We start from the raw sequence: 24,042 nt of genomic DNA, 5'->3' as shown, positions 1-24,042 counted from the left end.
AGCTTTCCCCCACTTGTACCTGCATCTTTTTGCTTGCTGCCACTAAATAAATCCATGCAGAGACTCCTGCCATACAATCTCACATCTTGTTTTCATTTTGCCTAAGCTGCCTCTGATCTTGCTTAGGGATGAGGAAAACTGGACTCGTGGGTGACTGCAAGGCATAACTGCTGTTATTCAGGATACCAGAACAAACAGGTTCAGACACCAAATAAAGATTTTGACAGCATTTTGTGTGTCCAGTATAAACTGGACATCAGTGACACTCCCAGGTCTAGGACAGTCCCCATACCTTGATGCTTTGAAATGCAAGCCCTCACTCACCTTTCACACTCCTGGGATGAAAATTTATTTGAAGCTTCACTGACTGCCATTACCTGTGTAGATTGTTACAGAGCAACAATTACTGCAGGCAGATCCAAAAAATACCTCCCATATTAGGGTTACTTCAGTCCTCTGAAGTCAAGCTTGTTCATTTTGTTAGGAAAGCAATAAGCTCAGTCTTGGGCACATGCTAACATAATATTCTGTGGTGCTTTCCTACTGGATTTGCCTGGAGATCTGCACATCACAGTCACACACAGGTTTTAAACCTACAAGACAGCCTACAAGTGATTCCTGTCCCTATTGCCCTTCATATGACTCACATACTCCTTCTGTGGTGACAACTGGGTTCCTACTGTACTCCAGGCAGGGTAGAAGTGTTGTCATCCTCATACCTCTGCCAGAGAGCTACTTCAAAATCTTATTAGAAACACCTCTTTGTAAAAGTCCACAAAGCTCTTCAGCAAGTTTTCAGAGTATCACCATGTTTAATCAGCTCACTATCTGAACTATGGGCAGCATTAGGTGAGTGCTAAACTTGGAAGCTGTAGCTTCAAAAAGTCACTACAAAAGCCAGCTATATATTACTACTCCTGACAGCAGCACTTCTTGAATTTTCCCTTAGTTCTAAAAGTTGACATGAGAGATCTGAGCTTTGCCACCCTTTGCAGAACCCCAGAAGATAAGGGCTCACATGTATGGCCCAAACACCAACAGTGAGATGCTGAGGACCCAACAAATTGTTGGTAATAAGACACAAGGATTGTTGCTAATAACACATTGTGAAAAAGAACAAAATGTGGCTGGAGAAGTTACCTTAACCCTTTATCCAACCCCCCCTGCTGTGTGCCTACATAGCAGCTAAAGCACTAATACACCAATTTCCATGCCAAGCATGTAATTTACTAAGAAAATTTTGGGTTTGTGCATCCTCTGACTTCTGGAGATTCTTAAGGCCACAAGGGTTTACAAATCTTGGATGCTCTGTCCCTCTTAAGAGTGGGACATCACACCCTTCTACTGCTGGAATTTAACAGCTCCCTTCCAAAATATTCAGCATAAACAGAGCCATCTCATCAGACTAAAAACCTGCTCTCTGTTACATCATAAAAACCACTAAACTTGGTAACAAGAATTCTCCTTGCAGATCCCTCCAGTTAAAAGCTAGTAACATTTTTAGAGCTGCACTGTAACTCTGCTATAGTGAAAAAAAGCCTATATATGCCCTCCCATATTCCAAATATCTTGTTTCAAGTCTAGGCCATCTCAGTTACAACTTATTTGCCTTTTAGTGTAAGATAAGATCACAAGGCTTAGGGGAGACCTTACCACCACCTTCCAGTATTTAATGGGTAGCTACAAAAATCAATGGATAATCCCTTTTTACAAGAACTCACATGGAAAAGACATGGAGTAATGGGTACAAGTTACTCCTGGGGAAATTCTGATTGGACAACCAAGGAACATTGTTCCAGTGGCTGAATCTTCTCATTATGAAAAATCTCCTCAGGGAAGTGACGTATTCTCCAACATTGAGCAATTTAAAGATTTAGCTGGACTAAATCCAGATAGATCCTTGTCACCACTGAGGCAATAGGATTTAAACTATCCAAACTGCATTTCTTTCTATTACCAAGTACATGCCACATACAACTATTTCATGATAGCAAATATTCCATGATATTTCAGGAAAAGGAGGTTTCTCTGCACCTTGACTCACTCAAGCACAGACCATCTCTGTCCCTTCTGCTGCTAGCAGGACTACAAAGCTCTGCTAGACTGCTTCTCAGTTTCAAGTGACAGGTTTATTCATCTTCAGTCTACTGAAAAGTTTTCACACCTCCTGTTTCCTTGACTGCAGGGAAAACAAAAATAGAAACTCAGTACTAGCATCTTCAGAGCTAATGCAGCAGTAGCCAAACCTCAGGGACTGAGAAAATCCCCAGTCAAATGGGTATAAGGTCATGCAATAAAGACAGCTGCAAGGTCTAAGCCACTTCCAACTACTTCCTGTCAGGATCCTCACTTCAGTAACTTGTAAGTGAGATTAGCTCCCAGCTCCACCAGTCACAGCTAATAGCAGAAACAGAGCAGTCCCTGGTCCTGGAGTTCATATCCACCAATATGAATACAGCACTACTGCCCCTGTCTTTCAGCCCCATGAGGAACAGCAGCTCCTGCAGACAGCCAGGTACAACCTCCAGACTAAAACCCAGAAAACATCTCTTCTTTCTGCACAGTCTACATCAGCCACCTTGATCTGAGTGTAGGAATGCTGTAGTATGAGCTTATTTCAGCACCACCCATAAAGAAACACTTCTAAGAACCACCTGGACTAAAGACCTGCCCTAGCATTTCCATCCCTCTCCAATCAGGTACAGACACTAACCTGCCACTCAGGCCTCCACAAAAGCTCTTTTATCATCAAAGCAATGCTTCAGAGCTGTTACAGCACTTCATTGAACTCAGTCTGTCTCTCCTACAAATCATTCAACCAAGCCTCAGTCAGGTTCAGCAGTGTGGTTATAAATATGCTCTTGGGCATTAAGGCTCCCAGTACAGTTGCTGCAGTCAGACTTTTGCTGCTCAGAAATCCTTGCTGCCTAGGTAACAGCAATGCAGGACAAGTGGAACTCAGGGGAAGGGTAGAAGAGAAGGAATAAAACTGCAGCCTTTTTTGTTTGTTTGTTTTTAATATGTAAATTGCAAAAAAGAAATTCAGAAGACTTACCTGAATGGATTGATGGAATCCTAACCACACCTCATGTGGCAATTCACTTTCAGGAATTGAAAGCAGTAGCTCAAAACAACTCCTGGAAAAGCAAAAGGCAAGTAAACAAGCTACCTGAACACATTCTCTTGTTACATTAAATAACATTTCTGGCACATACTACTCAGTATTCAGCTAAGCAATGTCAGTAACACTGAAACATGTTAGATTGTGCAAACCAATTAAAGGCCTGAAACAGCCTGTAAATCAGGCATGATTCATCATAAGGAAACAGGGCTCCTTTTACTACATGCAATCTCTCTAATTTAAGATTGCAGCTACTCTTATCATAAAGATAGTCCATTCAATGTAGCCCAGGAATATTGCATCACAGGATTCTATTCTTTCTTCTCAAAGGAAACCTAGTAACCATTCTAAATAAAGCTCACTGGAGTCCAGCATGGTTTCTGCCTAGAGGGAAAATGAAAGCCAGCTTCACCTAACTCAACATTTCAGCACTGATATAGATAGGAAAAAAAACCCTGAGAAACAGCTTGACAGGAGACACATGCATCAGCACCAAAATGGATCTGGACAAGATATGTCAAGAGAGCATCAGCACCTAGAAACACTTTCTGAGCCTTTGATGCCAAAGGGGGAGCATTCCAATGCCTCCAGCACAAACTGCAGCCTGCCAGGGCAGGACTGCTGCCTGGGCTGCTCTCAAACAGGAGCCATCCAGCCTTGTACAGAACATGGATTGCCTGAAACCATACTGAACAATTAGACCCAGCCAAACTAAAAGTGTTAACCATACACCCTGCCTAGACATCCACAAGACTTCCACACAGCAGAAGCGTTTTCATAAATGTGACAATATAAGGAAAGAAAACTAATCTAGGACACCACCTATTAAAAACCACTATTAGCTTTTTCATAAGCTACATCTACACTGTTAGATAGTTTCAAGTCTTGCTACTTTTTCTTCAAAACATCCTCTCAAATATTAAATAGAAGATGGATAGGGCAACACGTTCAGACAGAAGAACTGAGCGTGGGGAAGTAGAAAAGGAAGAGAAGACCATGAAGCAAACATGATTTTCAGATTTACTTAGTACTCCAAAATAATGTCCATCTTCCTCCTGACTAATGCATTGAACAGCTACCTACCAAATGCTATGCCCACTCAGATTCAGCAGCCATATACATCAACAGGTCCAAATGGATGAATATTGAATAAGTATCTGGCCATCCTTTTCACATTTCATACATTTCAGTTCACTCCCAACCCTGGTTTCTTGAAAGAGAGGCTGTTGCAAAAAGCTCTAAGTACTTTTATTAGATTGGCAGAAAACACAACAGCCTTTCCCACTGTCATTCCATCATTATTCACACCATTAGGCACAAGACTGCTGCTGATGAAAAAGCTGCCAACAGGAGCACCAGACATTGCCACTGTCACAGGTCTCAATAAAATAAATAGGACTTTGCTGCGCCTTCTAGTCACACCTGGCAGTTCAAGTTAATTCACCAGCCCAAATGCTTAGACCCAGGTGGTTGCTAACAGACCATGAAAATCAACTTTATGAAACACCTGAACTCTATTTTAATGTTAAAAAACCCTAAAACTTTAAAAACTCTATGAAACAACACCAAGAAAACCAACAAAAACTCCCAAACAACACCAACCAACCAAGAAAATCCCTATGTACGTGTTCTGTTTTCATCCAAGTCACACAGACCCTACAGCCATAACACATTTGCAAACTTCATAGTCCATGTGCTTTTGTCAAGTCTTTTGATGCACACCTCACTTTCAGACTTAGTCACTCAATCCTACCTATGTCCACTTTCAACTCCTAGAATTACATTTTCTAGAACATTTCTTTTTCATATCTATGATACTGGTTATGTAATATAATAGACTAGAACAAAATGACAGAGCAAGCTTTTAAACATCATTTTTCTACACTTAAGCATTAAGTTGCTACTTGGGCACTGAAAAAATCTGCAATTACATTTTGAAAGCATTGTGTACACGGAGTGAGGTAGTCTAGGAAGACAAGAGGATTTCATTTATTCCTCCAGAATTACTGTCTGTAACACAGGACTGATCTGAACCAGAAGGAAAAGGTTCTTGTGCTGCAAGTCTTCAAGTCCTCCTCAGGATCCCAACACAGAGAACTCTGGTCTGGAAGTCACTCCATAAGAAATCTGGAGCTCCAGATTATAAACTACCACGTAAAACAACTCACAGCACAATTGTAAAAGCAATATCCAGGATATTCCAATCACAATTTCCTTGGCAGAAGAATAATTAGAATTCTAAGTCAATTAAAAAAGTCTTTTTGTAAGAATTGATTCAAACATACAGGTGCATAAAAACTTCTCCACTCCCAAGGGGGACAACACACTTAATTCTTAATAGCTTAATTCTTTCTTTTAGTCCTTATTATACAATACTTTAAAACACACTTCTGCCCCTGAAATCCCATTTCCCTCTCTATTGTAATGCAACTAAATAGAGTTTACATGTCATGGCTAGGCCACAAATCAAAATTCCAGGATCATGCCAAGAAGTCAAACCTTCCTAACCCTACTCCACCAGTACCACCACAATGCCTACCTATGCAAAACTCAATTCTAAACTTCAATCACAATTTTTGCAAATTAACTGTGATGGGTGCCTGAATGTTTACATTATTAGAAGAAATATTACCCATCTCAAACACTCAACTTCAAAATATCTTTTAAGTAAAGGTATCTTAGATATAAATTTCTTTATTTTGGAACAAATAATTCTATGCAAAATTCAACATATTATTTGCATATAATTTTGCAGTAATACCCCATTTCAGTTATACCTCATTCACAGAAACTTTTAAATTAAATTTTAAAACCTTTCAGAACTGTGTTCATCTTTGGATTGTATGAGAACACTTTTCTATGCTAATCTTCTCAGAGACAAAAAGATGAGTCATTATCCATTGGATTATCAGCATGCATTGTTCACTTGTTGCCAGGAATTAACCTGTGCTTATGAAGAGTTGAATTAGCTCCTAATGATAGACAGCAGAGTGGTAAATGCAAGCTGGTGAATCAGCCTGCAGCAGTGGATTAGGCTGAGAAGTGTTTGTGACACAAACAGCTCAGTGTCACCTGTGCCTGCTCACAGAGTGCTGAGGGAAGCAAGCACATTCCTCCTGGAACAACATCTGCCAGATACAACAACAACAACAACAACAACAACAACAACAACAACAACAACAACAACAACAACAACAACAACAACAACAACAACAACAACAACAACAACAACAACACAATAAAAATAGAAATAATAAAAAATAAAAATTAGGGGAATTTTTTCTTCCATAGGTGAGCTAGAGGTACAAGCTTGAGGCAGACTGCTCTGACTGGTTCAATACAGTTTTGCTTCTTGATGGCATTCAAATCTCCTTTCGCTTTTTATGGTTGAAAAAAAACCATATTAACACCTTCTCAAAGTTGTAGAAGTGGTAAATTCCCTTTCAGTTCTTTCAGTTCAGTGCCATCACAGAACACAGGAGAAAGTGGAAAGCAGTTAAATCTTAGTTACAGGCAAACACCATGTGACTTATGACCAAATATTTCTTCTTTTTTAATTTATTTATCTTAGAATCAAATAAACCATTTTCAGATGGAAGTAAAATTTTCCTACTGATGGTACATGACACCTTCCCCCTCACACCAGCCTCAGAAATAAAGCACTCACAGAAGTTTGAGTGAATAACCAGCTTCAAGGGTCTCCTTGAAGGTTCACAAGGATAGCCAGCTGCCAGTGAGAGACATCTCTGATATGGTTAATTCTTGAGTAATTCTTCTAGAGAAGCAAAACCTTTGAAATAGCGATCCTGGGGCTGAGGGGAATGCACTGTGCTTTGGGGCTGTGAGAGTAACCTGTCCAAATTCCACTTGAACAAAGCAGCACGGCCAAAAAGAACATTCCTGTTTGCCACCCACACACACCCCCGAGTGTTTGTCATTGTTTGTCACACCTGCCATCTACAAAAGCAGCCACTCCAAGCTTTCCTTTTGTTTCCTGAGGCTGGACCAACAACATCTCACATTGCACGAACACGATGTTTTTTAGGGGAGGCACAGTCCCACAATCATGTCAGCTGCACTGTGAGCACAAACGGGACCCAGCAGGGGAATCCACAGCACACGGAGTTTCGCTGTTGCTGGCTCACCCTGCTGAGAAGGAAGCCAGGAGGAGGAAGTTCTTTTCCTCTTCTCCAGGAGGAATGTTGGAAGGGGAGGAGGATTTCAATAGGAAGTAGAGCACTTCTGCTTTGGAACAGCAAATTTGCTCATTTCACTTCCAACCAAAGTTCAATTCTGAAAACACAGCGTGTATGATTGCTGTGGGGAACCCAACTGTCGCCTCAAAAATCCCAATTCCATGGGAACAGTAAGTTTTCATGTCCCTAACTAGGTAACAGTCTTCCTCCCTCATGGAACCTCAACTTTTATCTTTTATTCCCTGCTCTAACTTCTCTCACACTCCCTTAGAAACTTATGAGAAACTGTGGGAGAGTTAATTCTGGTATGCCATTATCCTCCTTATCTTCCACCTCACTCTTTGTATTCCTCATTCTTTAGATTCCTTTCAAATGTAATCATTGTAAGAAAGAGAAGATTTCAGCAAGTCAGCTTTTCTACTGTCCTCTAACACAAAGTTTTCTGAACATACAGGCTACAACAAACTCCTCCCCCTGAAAGCTGGAAAAAAACATATTAGCAAAAGCAGAATATTCTGATATTTCCCAACAGGAGAAAAGCAATTTTGTTACAGAATTAGGATTTACACCCCAAGATATCTAACAGTGGCAAAACATACAGAAAATAGTCCAAGCAGAGATGCCCTGCAGACAAACACTAAATGACAAACTTTTAAAATTACTTCAGTAGGAAACAACCAAATACACAAGGTAATTCATGATAGTATGATGAAAACAATAATACTCTATCCTTAAGAGCACAGACTGAAAAATAAATGAAGATATTTTGCCAAAAATGTGTATCAGGTACCAGGTAAATGCAGTTAAAGCCTTAGGTTCCCACTGTAAGAACCTGAGACACACTTCTCCTGATTTCATGTCTTCAAAAAATCCCAAACCACTCCTAGTTCTCATATTTCTCACAATTAAAAAGAAGATAATGCAAGGCATCATTTGGAGATGATCTGGTTCTGAGCTGTTCATTTTTATTGCAAGTCAATCCATTACAAAATAAAGCATTTGCCCAAGGAGCTCACTGCTGAAGTCCATCTTAAAGAGAATACCCAAGTTCAGACCACAAAACAAGTAGACTGATAACAAAAAAACCCCAAGTACTGCCACAGAATCACTTTTATTCTATGATGATCTTCATATTCAAGGTTCTAGATTTTCACCCTCCCTCCTCAGATGAAAACTCACTAGCAAGGAACAACCAGCACATCCCCTTATCACTCTCAGGTTATACTGATTATATAAAACCCTCATTCTACACTCTTCAATCACAAAAAGCTGCTTTGCACTTAGGACAGACTTTGAGGAACTCCAAGTTATCCCAATTCAGCTGATGGGCTGTAAAACGTTCTCTATTCTGTTCCAGGAATTGCTGTGCTTTAAGTCATGTCTAGTCTGCTTTGCAATCTTCCAGCACAGCTCAGACTGCCATGAACACAAATCAGCTTCTCCTTTTCAACAAGAGACACATCCAGAATGTCCCTGCGCTAAAGGGGACAGGACACACAGAGCTGCAACTGCAGAGCAAGGGACAAAGTTTATTAATCCATGTGTGAAGGTCTAATATTGAAGCTTCTGTTTAATGAGTACTACACTAAGCCTCTTCCACAGAAAATAATACTTGCAGAATGTTTTAAGAAAGAACAGAGCCCTCCTAATACCTACATGATTATCCAAATACAGAAGAATAAAGAACTTGTCCACGTTAATTAATTAAATGCTCAAATACATTTTTGTGGTATAATTAAAAATGTACTAAATGTACTAGATAAATTGCAAATATAATTGTCAAATTAAGCAATAAACAATTTCAACAGCTTGTCATTTAATTTATAAAATCCAATTCTTTTTAAAACAACAACAAAAAAAATTAATATACCAACTTCAAACTTACAGCACTAGCCTGCCAAGTACCAAAAGAACATCTTCACATTCTGTAGTCAAGTAAGGTCTTGCATTAGCAAAGCTTTGGATGGAGATTCGATACACTTCCAAAAAAGGTAAAATATGTTCTGATGCACCCCGACTGCCAGCATACTGGAGCAGTGTCTGAAACAAAATGAGTTAGCATTAGAAATTCTTATAACACACTTAAAACCAAATATCAATACACAATATCAGACACATACAGAGGAATCATTCAGGAAGTGAGAAAATTTTTACTCTGAAGAAGAATTTAAAGTGACAGCTTTTCACCTGAACAGAAATTCTCCTTTTTATTGGAATATATTTTTATTTACTTCATTATCTTGATAAAGTTATCAGAATTTCTACCTGGGAGAAAGCTAGATGCAATTGGCAGAAATGTGAGCTATTAAGTAGAAAATTCAGGGAGAAGTCCAACACTTGGCTCCTTTTGTACATCTACCATGGAGACAGAGCCATGTAACACACTTTTGCTTAAAAACAAATATCAATACAACATATCAGACACATAGAGTGGAATCATTCTGGAAGAGAGAAATTTTTACCCTGAAGAAGAATTTAAAGTGACAGATTTTCATTGCAACAGAAATTCTCCCTTTAATTGAAATAGATTTTATTTAGTTTATTATCTTGATAAAGTTATCAGAATTTCTACCTGGGAGAAAGCTAGATGCAATTGGCAGAAATGTGAGCTATTAAGTAGAAAATTCAGGGAGAAGTCCTACACTTGGCTCCTTTTGTACATCTACCATGGAGACAGAGCCATGTATGTAACGCTGGAATCTTTATCACTAGTGAGAATGCACAAAAAATAGGCAGAAACTCAAGATTAAGAACATTACTACAGGTGTAGTATTGGAAACATCCCTGCATTACCCACACAGCAAACATGAAGCCACCAGAAAGGAATCCAAAACCCAGATGAGATCATTATGTAGGCATTTTTCAAACACAAAATTACCCCAGATTTTACTCCTTGGCCACAGCAATCCCACATTACCTGGGCACTAAAGCAGCAATATAAAATCTAGCCAGTTTTAACAGAAATCACATCAACACAGGGACAACACCAGTACATCCCAGAAAAACTGGGTAAAAGGATAATTTCAGAATAATTCTAGAAGCTTGGGTGGGCATAGTCCAAGAGAGCTCTATTCATGTAACGTTAATTGCAATTAAACAGAAAGGTTCTAAGATAACAAACCATGTGGTGAGTTTTTAGAGCAGCTATTTGGGATTATGTCACCAGATTGTTTGGATGGATTTGTTTTGTACACATTGAAAATGCCTTAATCATCAACTGAACTGTCTGAGACACTTCTTTTTATTTTGGAGGGTGAAATTGCCACCTCTCCAATGACACTGGACAAACCAACAGTCCATCAAATTTCTCTTCTTCTATAAAGAATGTAAAACAATAAGTTATCCATCAAATTTCTCTTCTTCTATAAAAGAATGTAAAACAATAAGTTATCTACAGAAAGTGTGTGACAAAGTTTGCTACAAGAATGTAAACATCAGAAGGCTTAGAAAATCTTAAAAATCAAAGCAGCAATGTGGCACTCGATGCCATGGTTTAGTGGAGGTGTTAGGGCATGGGCTGGACTCAATGATCTTTAAGGTCTCTTCCAACCCAGTGATTCTGTGATTTTCTGTGAAGACTGCATGGGGAAAGAAAAAAGTTCAGAGTGCTTCACCCCAACATTCAAACCAAGTCAAACTGTCCTTACAAGGATGGTGAGGCCATTCAGTTTTCAATTCACTTTAAGTTGTCACTCTGACACAACAAACTGATTTTAACACCTTAAAAAAACCCCACATGATCTTATCAGAAGGTGAATGGAAACAGCACACTATGGAACAAACCCTTCTACAAACCTGCTAAAACCAGCTGCAGCCATAATAATGACCAACAGCTACCCTCCATCACAGCAGGAAATAAGTGCCAGTACCCAATGTCACATCAGTGGTATGTGAAACTGTACTGTATTAGTCCTAACCTAAAAACAATGCAGACTAGCAGAATCACGTGTTACACTTAAAAAACCTATGAAAAAATACCACCTAAGAACCAGTAACCTGCTGGTTACTACAACAATTAATGAACAGAACTTCTGGGTGAATGAAGTTACAAACTTTCCCAAATCCCACATAATATTAATAGTTATAAAGACTTAAGCTGGGGGCATGGAACTGGAAGTTTGCAGAAATCATCTTTAAGCACAGCACAAATATCATTAGCTGCAGCAGGTAATGGTAATACCAATCTTCACGTTTATTTAACAGATGAATGGATTTGATAATATAACTCAAATCATACATTGCTTTGTAGCATTAAATCACATTCAAAGACTGTCAAGCTGTAATTCCCAGAGAGTCAAGTGATGACTATCATAAATCAGCTGTTTAGTAAAGCCAGCAGTAACACTACCATTACAGTGACTAGAGAAACAGATCAAGCACACTAAAAATATATCCATTAAAACCAATCCATTTAAAAAGCCAAATTTAGTACTGAATTATTCTGACAGACACTTTGATCATAAACTACGTGGTCTATGTAAACCATGAAACACAGCAGAATACTTTCTAAGATTAAATAAATTTTTTAGTAAACACTGCAGCCTTGCTCAAGTGCAATCTGAGCGCTGGGATCAAAGTCTTCAAGCCAACATGAGGAATTCACTGAGTAACTATTTATGAGAAACTTCTTGTCAAATACATAAACAATGGTTTCAGGGTGAAAAACACATTCAATGTGACAGATTTATTAATAGCTTAGACTTCAAGGGTCTGTGGTTTGGAACATTCTGATGCTATTAGTATTAGCACACTGACAAAGAAGCCAAATGTAGTAACTGTATTAGAGACGTTCTTCAAAGCCCTTGTGCTGTTTCACAAGCAAGAGTTGTTTAGTTGTCCACCATGGATTTCTCCTGGCAGTCTTTATAAAAACTATTATGGAAAAACGATTAATTCGACAGAATTAGATAACCTACATGTTTAAGGGATTCTCAAGTAACAATTTAGAAGCAATTACTACCTTACAGTGTAATTACCTGAGAGAGTATTCATGCATTTAAAAGTCTGGCTTACACACACCCATTTACACTTCATGCCACCCTCTCTTCCATTCCAGTAACATCTCTGAAGGGTAAATGGGGTGAGAAGTGCAGAGCCCACATCCCCCCAATGTGTAACACACACATGGGCCAGCCCAGGTTTTCACTCTCTGCAATGACACAACACCTCCTCAGGTGCACTTCCTCAGAAGTGGAATTCTTTTGCTCAGACCCAGTTTAAAGATGAAGATCTCAAAGTTTCCTGACCTGTTGGTACAGCTTTGAGACTTTTAAAGAAAAAGACTTTCCTGTCTTCTTAACTATATCTGATTGCACTCAACATGTCACCTTCAAAAATTTCAGAAAGCCAAGAGCTGCTGGGCACTGGCAGATGGGATTTGACATATTCCAACCTCCCCTTCACTGGAAACTGTTCTTCCTGTTTATGACAGCACAGCCTCAAACACTCCCCTGAGTTGTTCTATCTGGCTGTTTGGGTACATACTGCTCTCCACAAAAAAAAAAAAAAGGTTTTTCCCAAGGTGAATGTGCAAAGCATTAATGCCTATATAGTATAAAGCTGCAGAGTCAACCCATTATTTAGGCTTCAGGAGCTTCTTTGTTTTGTTATCCTGGACAACAGTAGCATTTCCCTGCTTGAAAATAGGGATCTTCAAGGAAATTGTGACATCCAGCATCACTCCCTGTACAAGCTCCTGGAAAGCTGCACAGAGCAGCACAAGTTTACCAGCAGTAAAACAGCATTCACCCAGCTCAAAGCAAAGGAAATTCCCTAATTTGGTGCAGTTTGCCTGAGAGCCAAGGTAATTTCCACAGCAAAACAGAGCAACTTCCAGGCCCCTGCCTCAGCTGCACTCACAGGATGGCAAACATAAAACATTTCAGCTCTCCTCATGTCAGCTACTTCCCAAAATCAAACTTAAGCCCAGATAAATTCAGCTTCTTTCTAGGCACATTTTGCTGTGGCCTAATAATTTTATGGCAAGGTATCAGTGGTACCTTCCAAGTAATTAATAAAGAATTGAGCTCCCTAAACTTCACTCATGGGCAGACCTTAAGTTATTGAGGTTATCACAACATCCCCTGCCAGGAGGAACCCAGACATAAAATTCCACCCCACCCACAATGGTCTGACCGCACAAAGACATCAGAAATTCATCCTCAATGAAGGATGGAGCTGCTTCAGGATGGACCAGCAGCTCCATGTCCCCCATTGCAGCTCCTGGAGTCCAGGTATGACAATCCAAAAACTCCCAGACTGGTGGCAACTCAAAACCAACCTTTTCCATTTTCATCTGTGCCACCACAGCATTTTAAAACCAGATTGCAATAACAGCACAAAGACCCAGAGGGCTACATTATTTGTGGGACATGATTTTTTTGTTGGTTTTTTTTTTTTTGGTTTTTTTTTTGTTTTAGGTAGCAGAACTGTCTTTCACCACACTCCACTGATCAAGCATCTTTAAAGCTTCTTCTGTACCCAACTAATCTGGGAAACTGGACATGGACACACACAGATCATCCTGACACCCACTATTAAGGGTCAGCTGAATATTTGTCTCAATGTTCTGACACAAATTTACTGCACTGGAAACAATTTTAACAAATCCTGAACATGGACAGGGAGACACTTTGTAGCAGGTTCCATGTCCGTGCAAGGTCACATAAACTGAATTTGGGACAAGCAGGATGCAGCTGCACCCTGCAGCTTGAAAGAGTTTTGAAACATAGAAAATACATTTATTCTCTTGTTTCAGTAAGTGATGAGCTAAACATCCTCCCAGAATGGCATTGCAAAGCACACAACCTGTGGATGCAAAATGGAACACTGTGAAGGGTAACACCACTTCTACAAAATTTGTGACAACCAGCAAGCTTTTTTCTCTGATTTTACCATTCATCAAACACTATATCTTTATCAGCTGAGGTGTTGTAAACCAGCTTAGAAAACAGATTTTTTCTTTCTCACTTTAAAACCCACAATCTCTCCAGACACAACAGGGACAACTCTCTAATCCAGCATCATAACAACAATTTTTCAATGTTAGAGCTCACAGTAAATGATGCTGTGAGGGTGGCAAAAACTAACCATTGGAAGAGGTTACTTAAGAACGAGTTATCTCCATCACTGTGGCTTTAATCAAGATCAGCACTTCTTCTGGAACTCAGAAATTGGACATCTCCGTCTGGGTTGCACAAAGCAAGTATTCAAGACAAGACATCCAAACCACAGCTCACTCAGTGACTGAAGGGCCCTGTAGGCCCAGCAAGCACTCCTTGCACCCCACGGCACATCTCAAACAAGGCAGATTTGATCCCGAGACAAGTGAAACAGTGCAACAGATCACCGAAGGTCTCAGAACCGAGCCGGGACTGCTCGTGCCCCGGACCCCAGCCAGGCCGCCCCGCTCCGCAGCGATGCCCAAGCCCAAAGCCGAGCACTCCCCTCGGTCCCCGCTCCGGGCTGGCGGCGCAGAGGCCGCGGGGCGCCCTCGGCAGGGCGGGCACAGCCCCGCTGGGCAGCCGGGCACGGAACCCCGAGCCCTGCGCGCCGCCAGCCCCGGCAGAGCGGGGACAGAGCGGGGGCAGCGCCGAGCCCGCCCCGCCGCATCCCCCCTGCCGCCCGCGCCGCGGCCCGCCCCGCCCGGAGCCTACCTGGCAGAAGCCCCGGCAGTAGGCTCGGGACGAGGCCTCCGACACCTCCTGCTCGCGCAGCTCCGTCTGCAGCTGCCAGAGGCGGGCGCGGAGCGCCGGCACCACCCGCGGCACCTCCGGCCGCGCCGCCGCCTCGGCCTCCGCGTCCGCCATCTGCACCCGGCCCCACTGCGCGTAGGCACCGCTCACGTGACCCCGCCGCTGACCTCATCGGTCAGGGACGGCGGCACGTGACGCGCTCACGTGACGCGTCGCCGCGCGGGGCGGGCCTGGGAGGGGAGCGGGCGCGCGCCCCCGCGCGCCGACCCACGTGACGCGGCGGCGGCGCGCGCGGCCCTCGGCGCGGAGGGGGCGGGGCCGGCGTGGCCCTGCCCTCCCCGCGCCGTGAGGGCTCCGGGAGCGGGGCAGCGGCGCGGCCCGGAGTGACGGCCCCTCTGCCATGAAGGTGACTGACTGCAGGGCTAGGAGACTTGGAATATGATAATGGACACCGGCCAGAGCCGGCTTTTTAACTTAGACTGCCGTTACTCTAATCTGCCGTTAACAGCACGGTGTCATAGCAGAACGTTCGTGTCTCTAGGATAGACCTGAGGAGGGTGTTGCTCAGACATGGGAACGGGGAGGATGGTAAATAGCTTTTACCAAAAATTTGCAATGTGTCTGGTGACATGAGATGCTGGGCCCATGGATCGGAGCAGATCTCTGTCCTTTTCTCAATTAATTAAACGTATATTTTCTCCCCACTTCACATTCATGAGGGGACTGACAGACAGGCTTTGGTGGGACCCTGGCATCCAGCCAGGGACATTCCATTACAGGAAGGGAAGGCAAGGCAAGGCAATAGAGGGGTAAACAAAGTCAAGACAATCCAAGAGAGGGATAGGCAAGGTATGGCAAGGAAGTGTTTGGCAAGACATGGAAAGAAGGCGTAGGCACGGCTTGACAAGTCAATGAAGTTCTAGGCTCTCAGAATCTCTGCTTGTCAGAGTTACTCTGAGATATGTATAAGTCTCTTTTTCCCAGCCCAGAGTCGAATAAGGAGTCAGGATTCTTCTGTTCTCATTCTCAAGGTTATTATTTCTTATCCATAACATTCTTCCTCCGACCTGCTGAGGTCTGTCTGGCAGGTCGGGTTGAGGCACCCTGACCGCCTCAGAGGCAGTGTTGTCTTTTTATATTAAAGACTATGTGTACATTATTTACAATAACTTCCCAATACCTATCACCCTTGTTAGACAGGGAGTTTCTACCTTAAACCAATCCAAAACTGCCAGCATCACCCAGAAGATGGAGGCGAGGAAGAAGAAAGAAGAAGGACAGGGTACGCCCAAATTCCTCCATCTTGGGACCCCAAGCCTCCATTCTAAAAACCTCAAAAATCTATTTTTCACCCTGTTACAAACTAACTGTTATTCTAATTAAACTCTTTTGACTTGTAATAGGTTGGTAATTGTTTTTCCATGGGTCAAAATCAAAGGCACAGGGGTGTCTTGGGCTCTGTGCCAAGGTCTCTGAGCCCCCGGGCAGGGTCTCAACTCCTCCAGGGCAGCCAGAGGAATTTCCTGGGTTCCGAATCAGCTGTCCCCATGTCCCTTCCAGGCATTGCCTGCTTGCCCAGCCCCGCGCTTCCCGCCCTGGGCTCCGTTCGAGCGCCGTTACCGGGCCCGCCCTGGGGGCCCTTGGGCGGGCACGCAGCGCCCCCTGCTGGAGCTTTGAGCGCCCGCGAGGTGGCGCTGTGCGCTCGGGAGAGAGGGCACTGTCCCTGGGGTGACGGCTTTTGGTTGAAGTTTTTATCTTTTTTATATTTTTCAGGTCCTGAACTGCATCAGTGTTACTGTGGGACACGAAATAACGCGACGCGGACACGCAGTTTTTTACAAGGGTAAAAGAGAATATTGAATTTTTGACTCCAACATTTATAGATTCTCAAAAGTGACAGTGACACTGGACAAACCAACAGTTCATCAGATTTTTTGTTCTTCTATAAAAGAATGCAAACCAATAAGTTATTTACATAAAATGTGTGAAAAAGTTTGTTATAAGAATGTAAACATCAGAGAGCTTAGAAAAACTTAAAAAATCAAGACAACACATCAGTGTATAACACTGGGCTCCATATAGAGTGTTAGTAAGCTCAATTGGCTTTTCAGTGGTGCTGGGTGAGGTTTGAGAGTGCTAAAGAGGAGCTGTAGCTGCCTAAAATGGTTTGGGGTGATGCTGGGAGGGTTTGAAGGTGGGTTGGGGGATCTGGGATGGTCTGGCTGTGAGGGGACTCGGAAGGTGTTTGATGGTTCTGAGGGGTGCTCCCCTCACCACTTCCTCTAGAGCACCCCTAGGCACGGGGAGGGGAAAACCTCAGCATTTGGGGGCACCTCTGGGAGTCACCCCAAGTGGCTCATGGTTATCACCTCCTTCCCTTTGCATTTCCCACCCTCATGGTTACCACCCTCCTTCCCTTTGCATTTCCCACCCTTTCTCCCTTGTGTTTCCTGCTCTTTTCCCCTCATGCTTCCCACCATTTACCCCCTTAATTTAAAGCCTTAAAATAGTCTCAGAGAGGTGGTTTTGATGACTTAATCCTTAAAAGAAGAGAAAATGAGGTTTTCTCAATTTGAAGCCCTCTGTTCCAGAACCCCCTTCTTTTTCTGTGGTCACTGGGATGCACTGGGAGGGACTGAGGAGAGACTGAGGGCACTGGGAAAAAACAGACTCAGATTTCAAGAAAGTTTTTATTTATTTCCAGAATTCTCTCAGTTTTTGGGTTTCCCCTCCAATTTTGCATGCTCCACCCAAATCCCCCAATATAGAGGAGACGCCCCTCATTAGCAGCCCCCATTAATGAGGCTGGGGGGGAGGGCAAGGGGGAGCTGGACCCCCTCTGTGCTCCTCCCCCCACCAAACCAATGTGGTTCAGACTCATTTCACAGAAATTTGGGGGCAATTTCATTGAAATCAGGAAAAGTTAACATGGGGAAATCCCCCAATATGGGGGTGTCCTCCCATCTGATACCGGGGAGACCCCGCCCCTCTGACGTCACTCGGCGGTGTGGGGGGGGCGATGGGACCCCCGGCGGCTCCTCAGGAGCAGGCGGAGCTGTGGGAGAGGGAAGGCTCAGGGAGGTCCCCAAAACACGGGGTTCTACCCCAGAATATGGGGATGTCACCCAGTGATCCTGAGACAGGACCCCAAGGTTTGCGGGGCTTGTGAAAATGAGGGGGTAAAGCAGCAGGATTTGGGGGTAAAGCAGCAGAACTTTTGGACATAGCAGCAGGGTTTTGAGGCCAAACTGGGATTTTGGGGTTCCAGGAGCAATTCCAGGCATTTCACCCCATCAGCAGGAAGTTTTAGGGTGCAGTGGGGTTCTGGGTGTGAAGGTGATCTGGGGTCAGATCTGGGGTGATGGGGGGTGCTGGGGATGGTACTGGCTGTGGGGGTGATCTGGGGTGATGGTGCTGGCTGTGGGGGTGATCTGGGGTGATGGGGGGTGCTGGGGATGGTGCTGGCTGTGGGGGTGATCTGGGGTCAGATCTGGGGTGATGGGGGGTGCTGGGGATGGTACTGGCTGTGAGGGTGATCTGGGGTGATGGGGATGGTGCTGGCTGTGGGGTGATCTGGGGTGCTGGGGATGGTGCTGGCTGTGAGGGTGATCTGGGATGATGGTGCTGGCTGTGAGGGTGATCTAGGGTGCTGGGGATGGTGCTGGCTGTGAGGGTGATCTAGGGTGCTGGGGATGGTGCTGGCTGTGAGGGTGATCTGGGGTGATGGTGCTGGCTGTGGGGGTGATCTAGGGTGCTGGGGATGGTGCTGGCTGTGGGGGTGATCTGGGGTGATGGGGGGTGCTGGGGATGGTGCTGGCTGTGGGGGTGATCTGGGGGTCTCACCTGGTCTCCGGGGGCCCCCGGGGGCAGCAGGCTCTGGGGCAGGTCGTGCTCCAGGTTGCGGGCGCTGGGGTCGGCACCCCAGGCCAGGAGCAGCCTCACAAGGGGCTCCTGGCTGGGGGTCCCAGGCAGTGCTGCTGCCATGTGCAGGGGCGTGTTCCCGTGGGCCTGAGGGATGTGAGGGGGCTCAGGGTACCCATGAGGTACCTCAGAGACCCTTGATACCTCCAGCCCCCCCAGACTCTCCACAGACACCCCAAAGCCCCCAGTGCCCTTTTGATCCCTCTGAGCCTCCCAGAGCCCTTTCACACCCCGCAAGCCACTACAGGAACCCCAAAGAGCTCCACAGACCCCTCCAATCAGCCCCAAGAGCCCCACAGGGGTCCTCCAGTCCCAAGTGCCCCACAAGGCCCTAGAGAGAACCCAGAGCCCCCCTCAGAGCTCCCCCAGTCCCTCAAACCTTGATGTTGACGAGGCGGGGGGCCATGCCAGGCTGGCGCAGCAGCAGGTGGGCCAGGGCAAGGTTGCCTCCCCGCACGGCCAGGTGCAGCGCTGTCAGGCTGCTTTTGGTGTCCTGGGGGCAAAACAGAGCTCAGGGGGGGTCCCACAGGAGGTCTCACACCCCTACAACCTCCTCAAAGGGACCCCAAGAAATCCCAGTGCCTGGGAGAACAGGTTTATCCAGCCCATGGGGACCCTGAAGGGACACACAGGTGTCTTTGGGGGGCACACAGGTGTCTTTGAGGGTCTCACACCCCTCCCCAACCCAAGGTACCCCAAGGGACCCCAAAGGACCCCAAAGGCCAGGAGCTCAGGTCTGCCCAGCACACAGGGACCTTGAGGTGGGACACAGACATCTTTGAGGGGCACAGAGGTCTGTGCGGGGATCTGAGGGACACCTGGAGAGTTGTGGGGTACCTGGGAGTCTTTGGGGGGGTCTGTACCTGGCTGCTGCTGTCTGCCCCCATCTGCAGGAGCAGCTCCACACAGCGGAATCGGTCCTGGGGAGTGGGGGACCCCCCTCCAGAGCCCCCTGTGGGGCTGTGCCCTCCCTGCAGGGAGGCGTTGTGGGCCAGGACAGCGCAGTGCAGAGGCGTCTGGCCTGGGGGGGAACCAAGAGAGGTTCAGGAAAGGCACCTCCCCCAAACAGGGCCCCTCTGGAATTGGGAATCCTCCTAGGGACCCCCTCAAAGCACAAACACACCCCCGAGACTCTCCCACCATCACCCAGGACCCCCAAACTGGAGATCCCCCATCCCCCCAAAACAGTGATGCATCCCACCAAGAGCTACCAAAAAATGGGGATCCCCAGTGTCCCCTTCAAACCAGGGACCCCCAAGCCCCTCTGTATTAAGTACCCCTCAAGTGGGACTCTCCCAAGACACTCTGAAATAGGGACTTGTCAGAGACCCCAAATCAGGGACCCCTGAGTCCCCCTCCCACTGGGGACCCACCAACTGAACTTCCCCGGTCCCACCCAAACAAGGACTCCCCAAGAATCACCCTCACCCCAAAACCAGGGGTCCACCCCAAGCCCCTCCACCACCCTTGTCCCCCCTCAGATTTGCTGACCCTCAAAATTTCTGGCCTCCACGTTGACAGGAACCCCCGAGGACATCATGGCCTGGGAAGGCAAGGGGGAAGATCTGGGGTCCCCCTGGATACCAGGAACCCCACTAGGCCGGTTCCCTGTTCTCCCAGGACAACTGTGTCCCTTCTGGACCCACTCTGGGGTCCCCTTTGGGAGGGTTTTGTGGTCCCCATGGGGTCGGGGTCCCACCTGGAGGATTTGAGGGTGCCCGTAGGCTGCAGCCAGGTGCAGCGCCGTGCGGCCCCCGTGGTCAGCGGCGTCGGGATTGGCCCCCAGGACAAGCAGGTCCCGCACAATCTCCGGGGCTGCAGCTGCTGCTGCCACCAGCAGGGGAGTCTGGGGACATCAGTGCGGGGGTCAGGGACAGAATGAACAGGGGGTCAGGGGGGACGAGAGTCACTCCTGGGGGGAATTAGATGTCTCGGGGGTAAAGGGGGTCTGGGGGCTCTTGCAGGGAAAAAAGGAAGGTCAGTGAGATCTAGGGGAGTCAGGGCTGGTTGGGGGGCATCCAGCACCCCTGAACCCTCAAATTATCACTCTGGTATTCTGCAACTGCTCTGCCCCCTCCCCCCCCTTTTCATTCCTTGATCATCCCCTCATTAATGATTTGTTATTGATTGCCCCTTCATTGCCCTTTATTGTAGTCTAATTACACCATCACTAATCACCCGTTATTACCCCCCAGTATTAATTGCCCCTTTATTATCCAGCACTCCCTGTATTATTAGACTGCAACAGAACACTGTGATTAATTATCCCAGAATTAACTACCCCCCCATTATTAATTACCCCATCTTTTTACCTCCATCACCCCCTTGTTGCCCCAGTAAGACCCACTTATTACCCCTTCTTTACCAGCAATGTCCTCAACTTTCTCTTGCACTTCGAGCTTCCCCTCCCTGCCCCTACCCCCACAGCTTGCCCAGCTGCTCCTGCACCTTGATCTCCTCCAGATGCCCCTCAGGCCCCCCAGGCGTGCCCCCCCCTCACCTTGCCCAGGTGCTCCCGCACCTCAAGTCCCCCCAGGTCCCGCAGAGCCTCGGCCGCAGCCCGGGCGAGCGCCCAGTGCCCCCCGGCACAGAGCACGTGCAGCAGCCTGGGGATGGAGCGGGGTTACAGGGGACCCCCTTGCCCCTCTACCCACCCGCCACGTTCCTCCCAGAACACAGACCCCACAAAAGGACTTGGTCACCCCATAGCTCCTCCCAGTGCCTCACAACTGCCCCTGGGGCCTTCCCAGCACTGCCTTGTCCCACTGATTCCCCCATTGCCTCCCCGCTGACCTCCACATTGACTCTCCTATTTACCCCACACTGATCTCACCCACAGACCCCCTTCATCCCATTGCCCCCCACTGAACACCACATTGACCCCACTCACCCCATTGCCCTCCCATTGCACTGCTATGGGCCCCACTGACTGTCCTTCACACCACTGACCCCCAAACTGCCCCCCCATTGACGCCCCCCATTTGTTCCAATTTAGCCCATTGACCCATCATGGAACCCTTGACCCCTGTACCCCGTTATGGCCCCCATACCCCCCAGTGCCCTCCCATGGCCCCCCATTCACTCACGTGTCCCCCTCCTCGTCCTGCCGCAGCAGCTCGCGGGGGTCTTGGCCCCCCAGTGCAGCGCGGGCGGCTGCCAGGTCCTGGGGTTCAGGATATGGGTCTTGGATCTCCCTTCCCAGCAGGGAGGCCCCAAATTCTCCCCACGGCACTGTGGGATGGGGCCAGGCAGGGCCAGGGATGGCAGCAGCCTTGGGGGGACAGCAGTCAAGGTGGAGGGGGGCTTGGTCCCAGTTACCCCTGCCCCAATGATCCCCCCCACCATTTTCCTCCCCTTGCCACCCCATTGCCCCCATCTACATCATCTCCCCCCATTGCCGCCCCCATTGCCCCTCCACTGTCCCCAATTGCTTCTTTCATTCCCTCCCATTGCCTCCCTTAACCATCCCATTCCCCCATGTAACTCTGCATTGCCCCACCATTCCCCTCCCAGTTGTCTGCCCCCTTCTCCCCTCCATTTCCCTCCCTTTATCTCCCATTCCCCTCCATTCTCCCCCCACTGCCCTCTCATTTTCCCCCATTGACCCCCATTTACCACACTGCCCCCCCTTGAACCCCCCAGTTCACGCCCCATTTCTCCCCCGTCCCCTCGAACCAGCTCACCTGAAACCCCCTGGGACCGGAGACCCTTCCCCCGTGGGCCCCCCCCGGGCTGCCATGGGACACATGTGGGACCGCGCAGAGGCCGGGAGTCACCGCGGGGACAACGGGCCAGGGAGCGCCTGAGGGGACACCCGGTCATGTGGGGGAAGGGGGGACGTAAGGATGGGGGAAGCATGGAGAATATTTACAGTGCACAGGGGATGTGGGGGGATCTGGGAGGAACTGGGGGGTCGCAGGTCACTCACCGTCCGAGGGGCGCGGGGAGGGCAGAGCCAAAACCTGGGGGGAGAGCGAGGGGGTCAGGGAGGAGAGTGGAGGTGTCCCCGGGGGAGGTGTCACCTGGGAGAGGGGGTCACCCACCGGGGATCTCGCCCCTTCCCTGCTCTTCTGCTGCCGTAGCTCCTTCAGCAGCTGCTTCACCGTCTGGGGCGGAGCGGCGCGGGGGGGACCTGGGGGTGTGCAAGGGAGGGTTCGGGGGTCCCCGGGATGACGGGGAACCCTGAAAACTCCTAAAACCCCGCCAAGCGCCCAGGCGTCCCCTAGATCCCCGTGTCTCACCCAGACCCTCTTCGGGGGTCCCCCCTGAACTCCCGAGACCTCTCAAACCGCCGTGTCATAACCGGGCCCCCCGGGACCCCCAAAGCCCTGGGCACTCCCCCAGCGAGGCAGGAATCCCCCCGTCCTGACGTCACGGGGATTCCCATGCGTCACCGCCCGCCCCCGCCGTCCCGGCCCTCCTCCCCGGGGAACCCCCTCCTCCCCCGCGGGGAGAATCCAGCGGGGAGGCCCCGGGAGTCCCCCCGCTCCTTCAAGGCCAGTGTCCCCCCTACTCCCCCCCAGGTCTCCTGAAGGGTCGGCAGACCCTTCTTGGCTCTCTTAAAGGGCCAGTGTCCCCTAAAAGCGAGGCTTAAAGGGCCAGTGTCTCCTACAAGCAGCTCTTAAAGGGCCAGTGTCTCCCAAAAGCAGCTCTTAAAGGGCCAGTGTCCCCTAAAAGAGCGTCCTAAAAGGCCAGCGCGCTCTCCCAGGTGTTTTAAAGGGCCAGCACCCTGTCCCAGAACGTTTAAAAGGCCAGCGTCCCCTCAAAGCGGGTCTGAAAGGGCCCGCGACACCCCCCGCCCCCGAACCCCCCAACCCACTTATCCCCCCATACCTCTCTGGGGCCGCATCCCCGCGGGATCCGGGGGCAAATGGGGCCGGGGCGGGCGCGGGGACCGTTTTGGGGGGACTTGGGCGAGGAAACCCCGCCCCGGAGGGAAACGCCACCAAAACGCCAACGCTGTCACTGTTGCGACGGGTGACAAAGCGGGGGGGCGGAGCTTCGGGGGGGCCCAGGGCACCCAGAGGATGGGTGAAGGTGCCGGAGTCATCCCGGGGCCGGGGTCCTCTGAGGGGGTGTTGCGATGGGTCACAGGTCCTGGGTTGTTCCC

The 24,042-nt window shown here is 47.7% G+C and overlaps 2 protein-coding genes and 1 long non-coding RNA gene across 3 annotated transcripts in view; 1 reads left to right on the top strand and 2 right to left on the bottom strand.

The window, feature by feature from the left end:
* Positions 1–15,125, bottom strand: part of RLF (RLF zinc finger) — a 36,946-nt gene extending 21,821 nt beyond the window's left edge. The window contains exons 1-3 of the mRNA XM_066564816.1: positions 14,973–15,125; positions 9,203–9,357; positions 3,056–3,137 (exon numbers count right to left, since the gene is read on the bottom strand). Of these exons, the coding sequence (XP_066420913.1) occupies positions 3,056–3,137; positions 9,203–9,357; positions 14,973–15,125 (390 nt within the window). The remainder of the gene's footprint in view (positions 1–3,055; positions 3,138–9,202; positions 9,358–14,972) is intronic.
* A 188-nt stretch (positions 15,126–15,313) lies between these two features.
* LOC136565797 (uncharacterized) lies at positions 15,314–16,965 on the top strand. The gene is made up of 3 exons (XR_010784931.1): positions 15,314–15,417; positions 16,208–16,293; positions 16,785–16,965. It is a non-coding gene; the product is annotated as an uncharacterized lncRNA (long non-coding RNA).
* Positions 16,966–17,682: 717 nt separating this feature from the next.
* Positions 17,683–23,802, bottom strand: LOC136565919 (NF-kappa-B inhibitor delta-like). Its single transcript, XM_066564815.1, has 12 exons — positions 23,766–23,802; positions 22,976–23,064; positions 22,861–22,894; positions 22,616–22,734; positions 22,019–22,203; positions 21,433–21,538; positions 20,632–20,778; positions 20,424–20,475; positions 19,796–19,953; positions 19,312–19,425; positions 18,855–19,019; positions 17,683–18,066 (listed from the first exon to the last, which is right to left on the bottom strand). The coding sequence occupies exons 1-12, from the start codon at positions 23,779–23,781 to the stop codon at positions 18,007–18,009; spliced, it is 1,245 nt and encodes a 414-aa protein (XP_066420912.1). The 5' UTR covers positions 23,782–23,802; the 3' UTR covers positions 17,683–18,006.
* Between the last annotated feature and the right edge of the window lie 240 nt (positions 23,803–24,042).

This window comes from Molothrus aeneus, chromosome 23 (assembly GCF_037042795.1).
Source record: "Molothrus aeneus isolate 106 chromosome 23, BPBGC_Maene_1.0, whole genome shotgun sequence".
Classification (NCBI taxonomy): Eukaryota; Metazoa; Chordata; class Aves; order Passeriformes; family Icteridae; genus Molothrus; species Molothrus aeneus.
This window is presented reverse-complemented; position numbering and strand designations above follow the sequence as displayed.

What these genes read in the sequence shown, in the direction of transcription:
- LOC136565919 (XM_066564815.1), bottom strand. An exon ending in CTCCCCGCGCCCCTCGGACG is followed by an intron (nt 22,735 to 22,860) that starts GTGAGTGACCTG and finishes GTGTCCCCTCAG; the next exon opens with GCGCTCCCTGGCCCGTTGTC. An exon ending in CGGGGGCCCCCGGAGACCAG is followed by an intron (nt 18,067 to 18,854) that starts GTGAGACCCCCA and finishes CCTCTCCCACAG; the next exon opens with CTCCGCCTGCTCCTGAGGAG.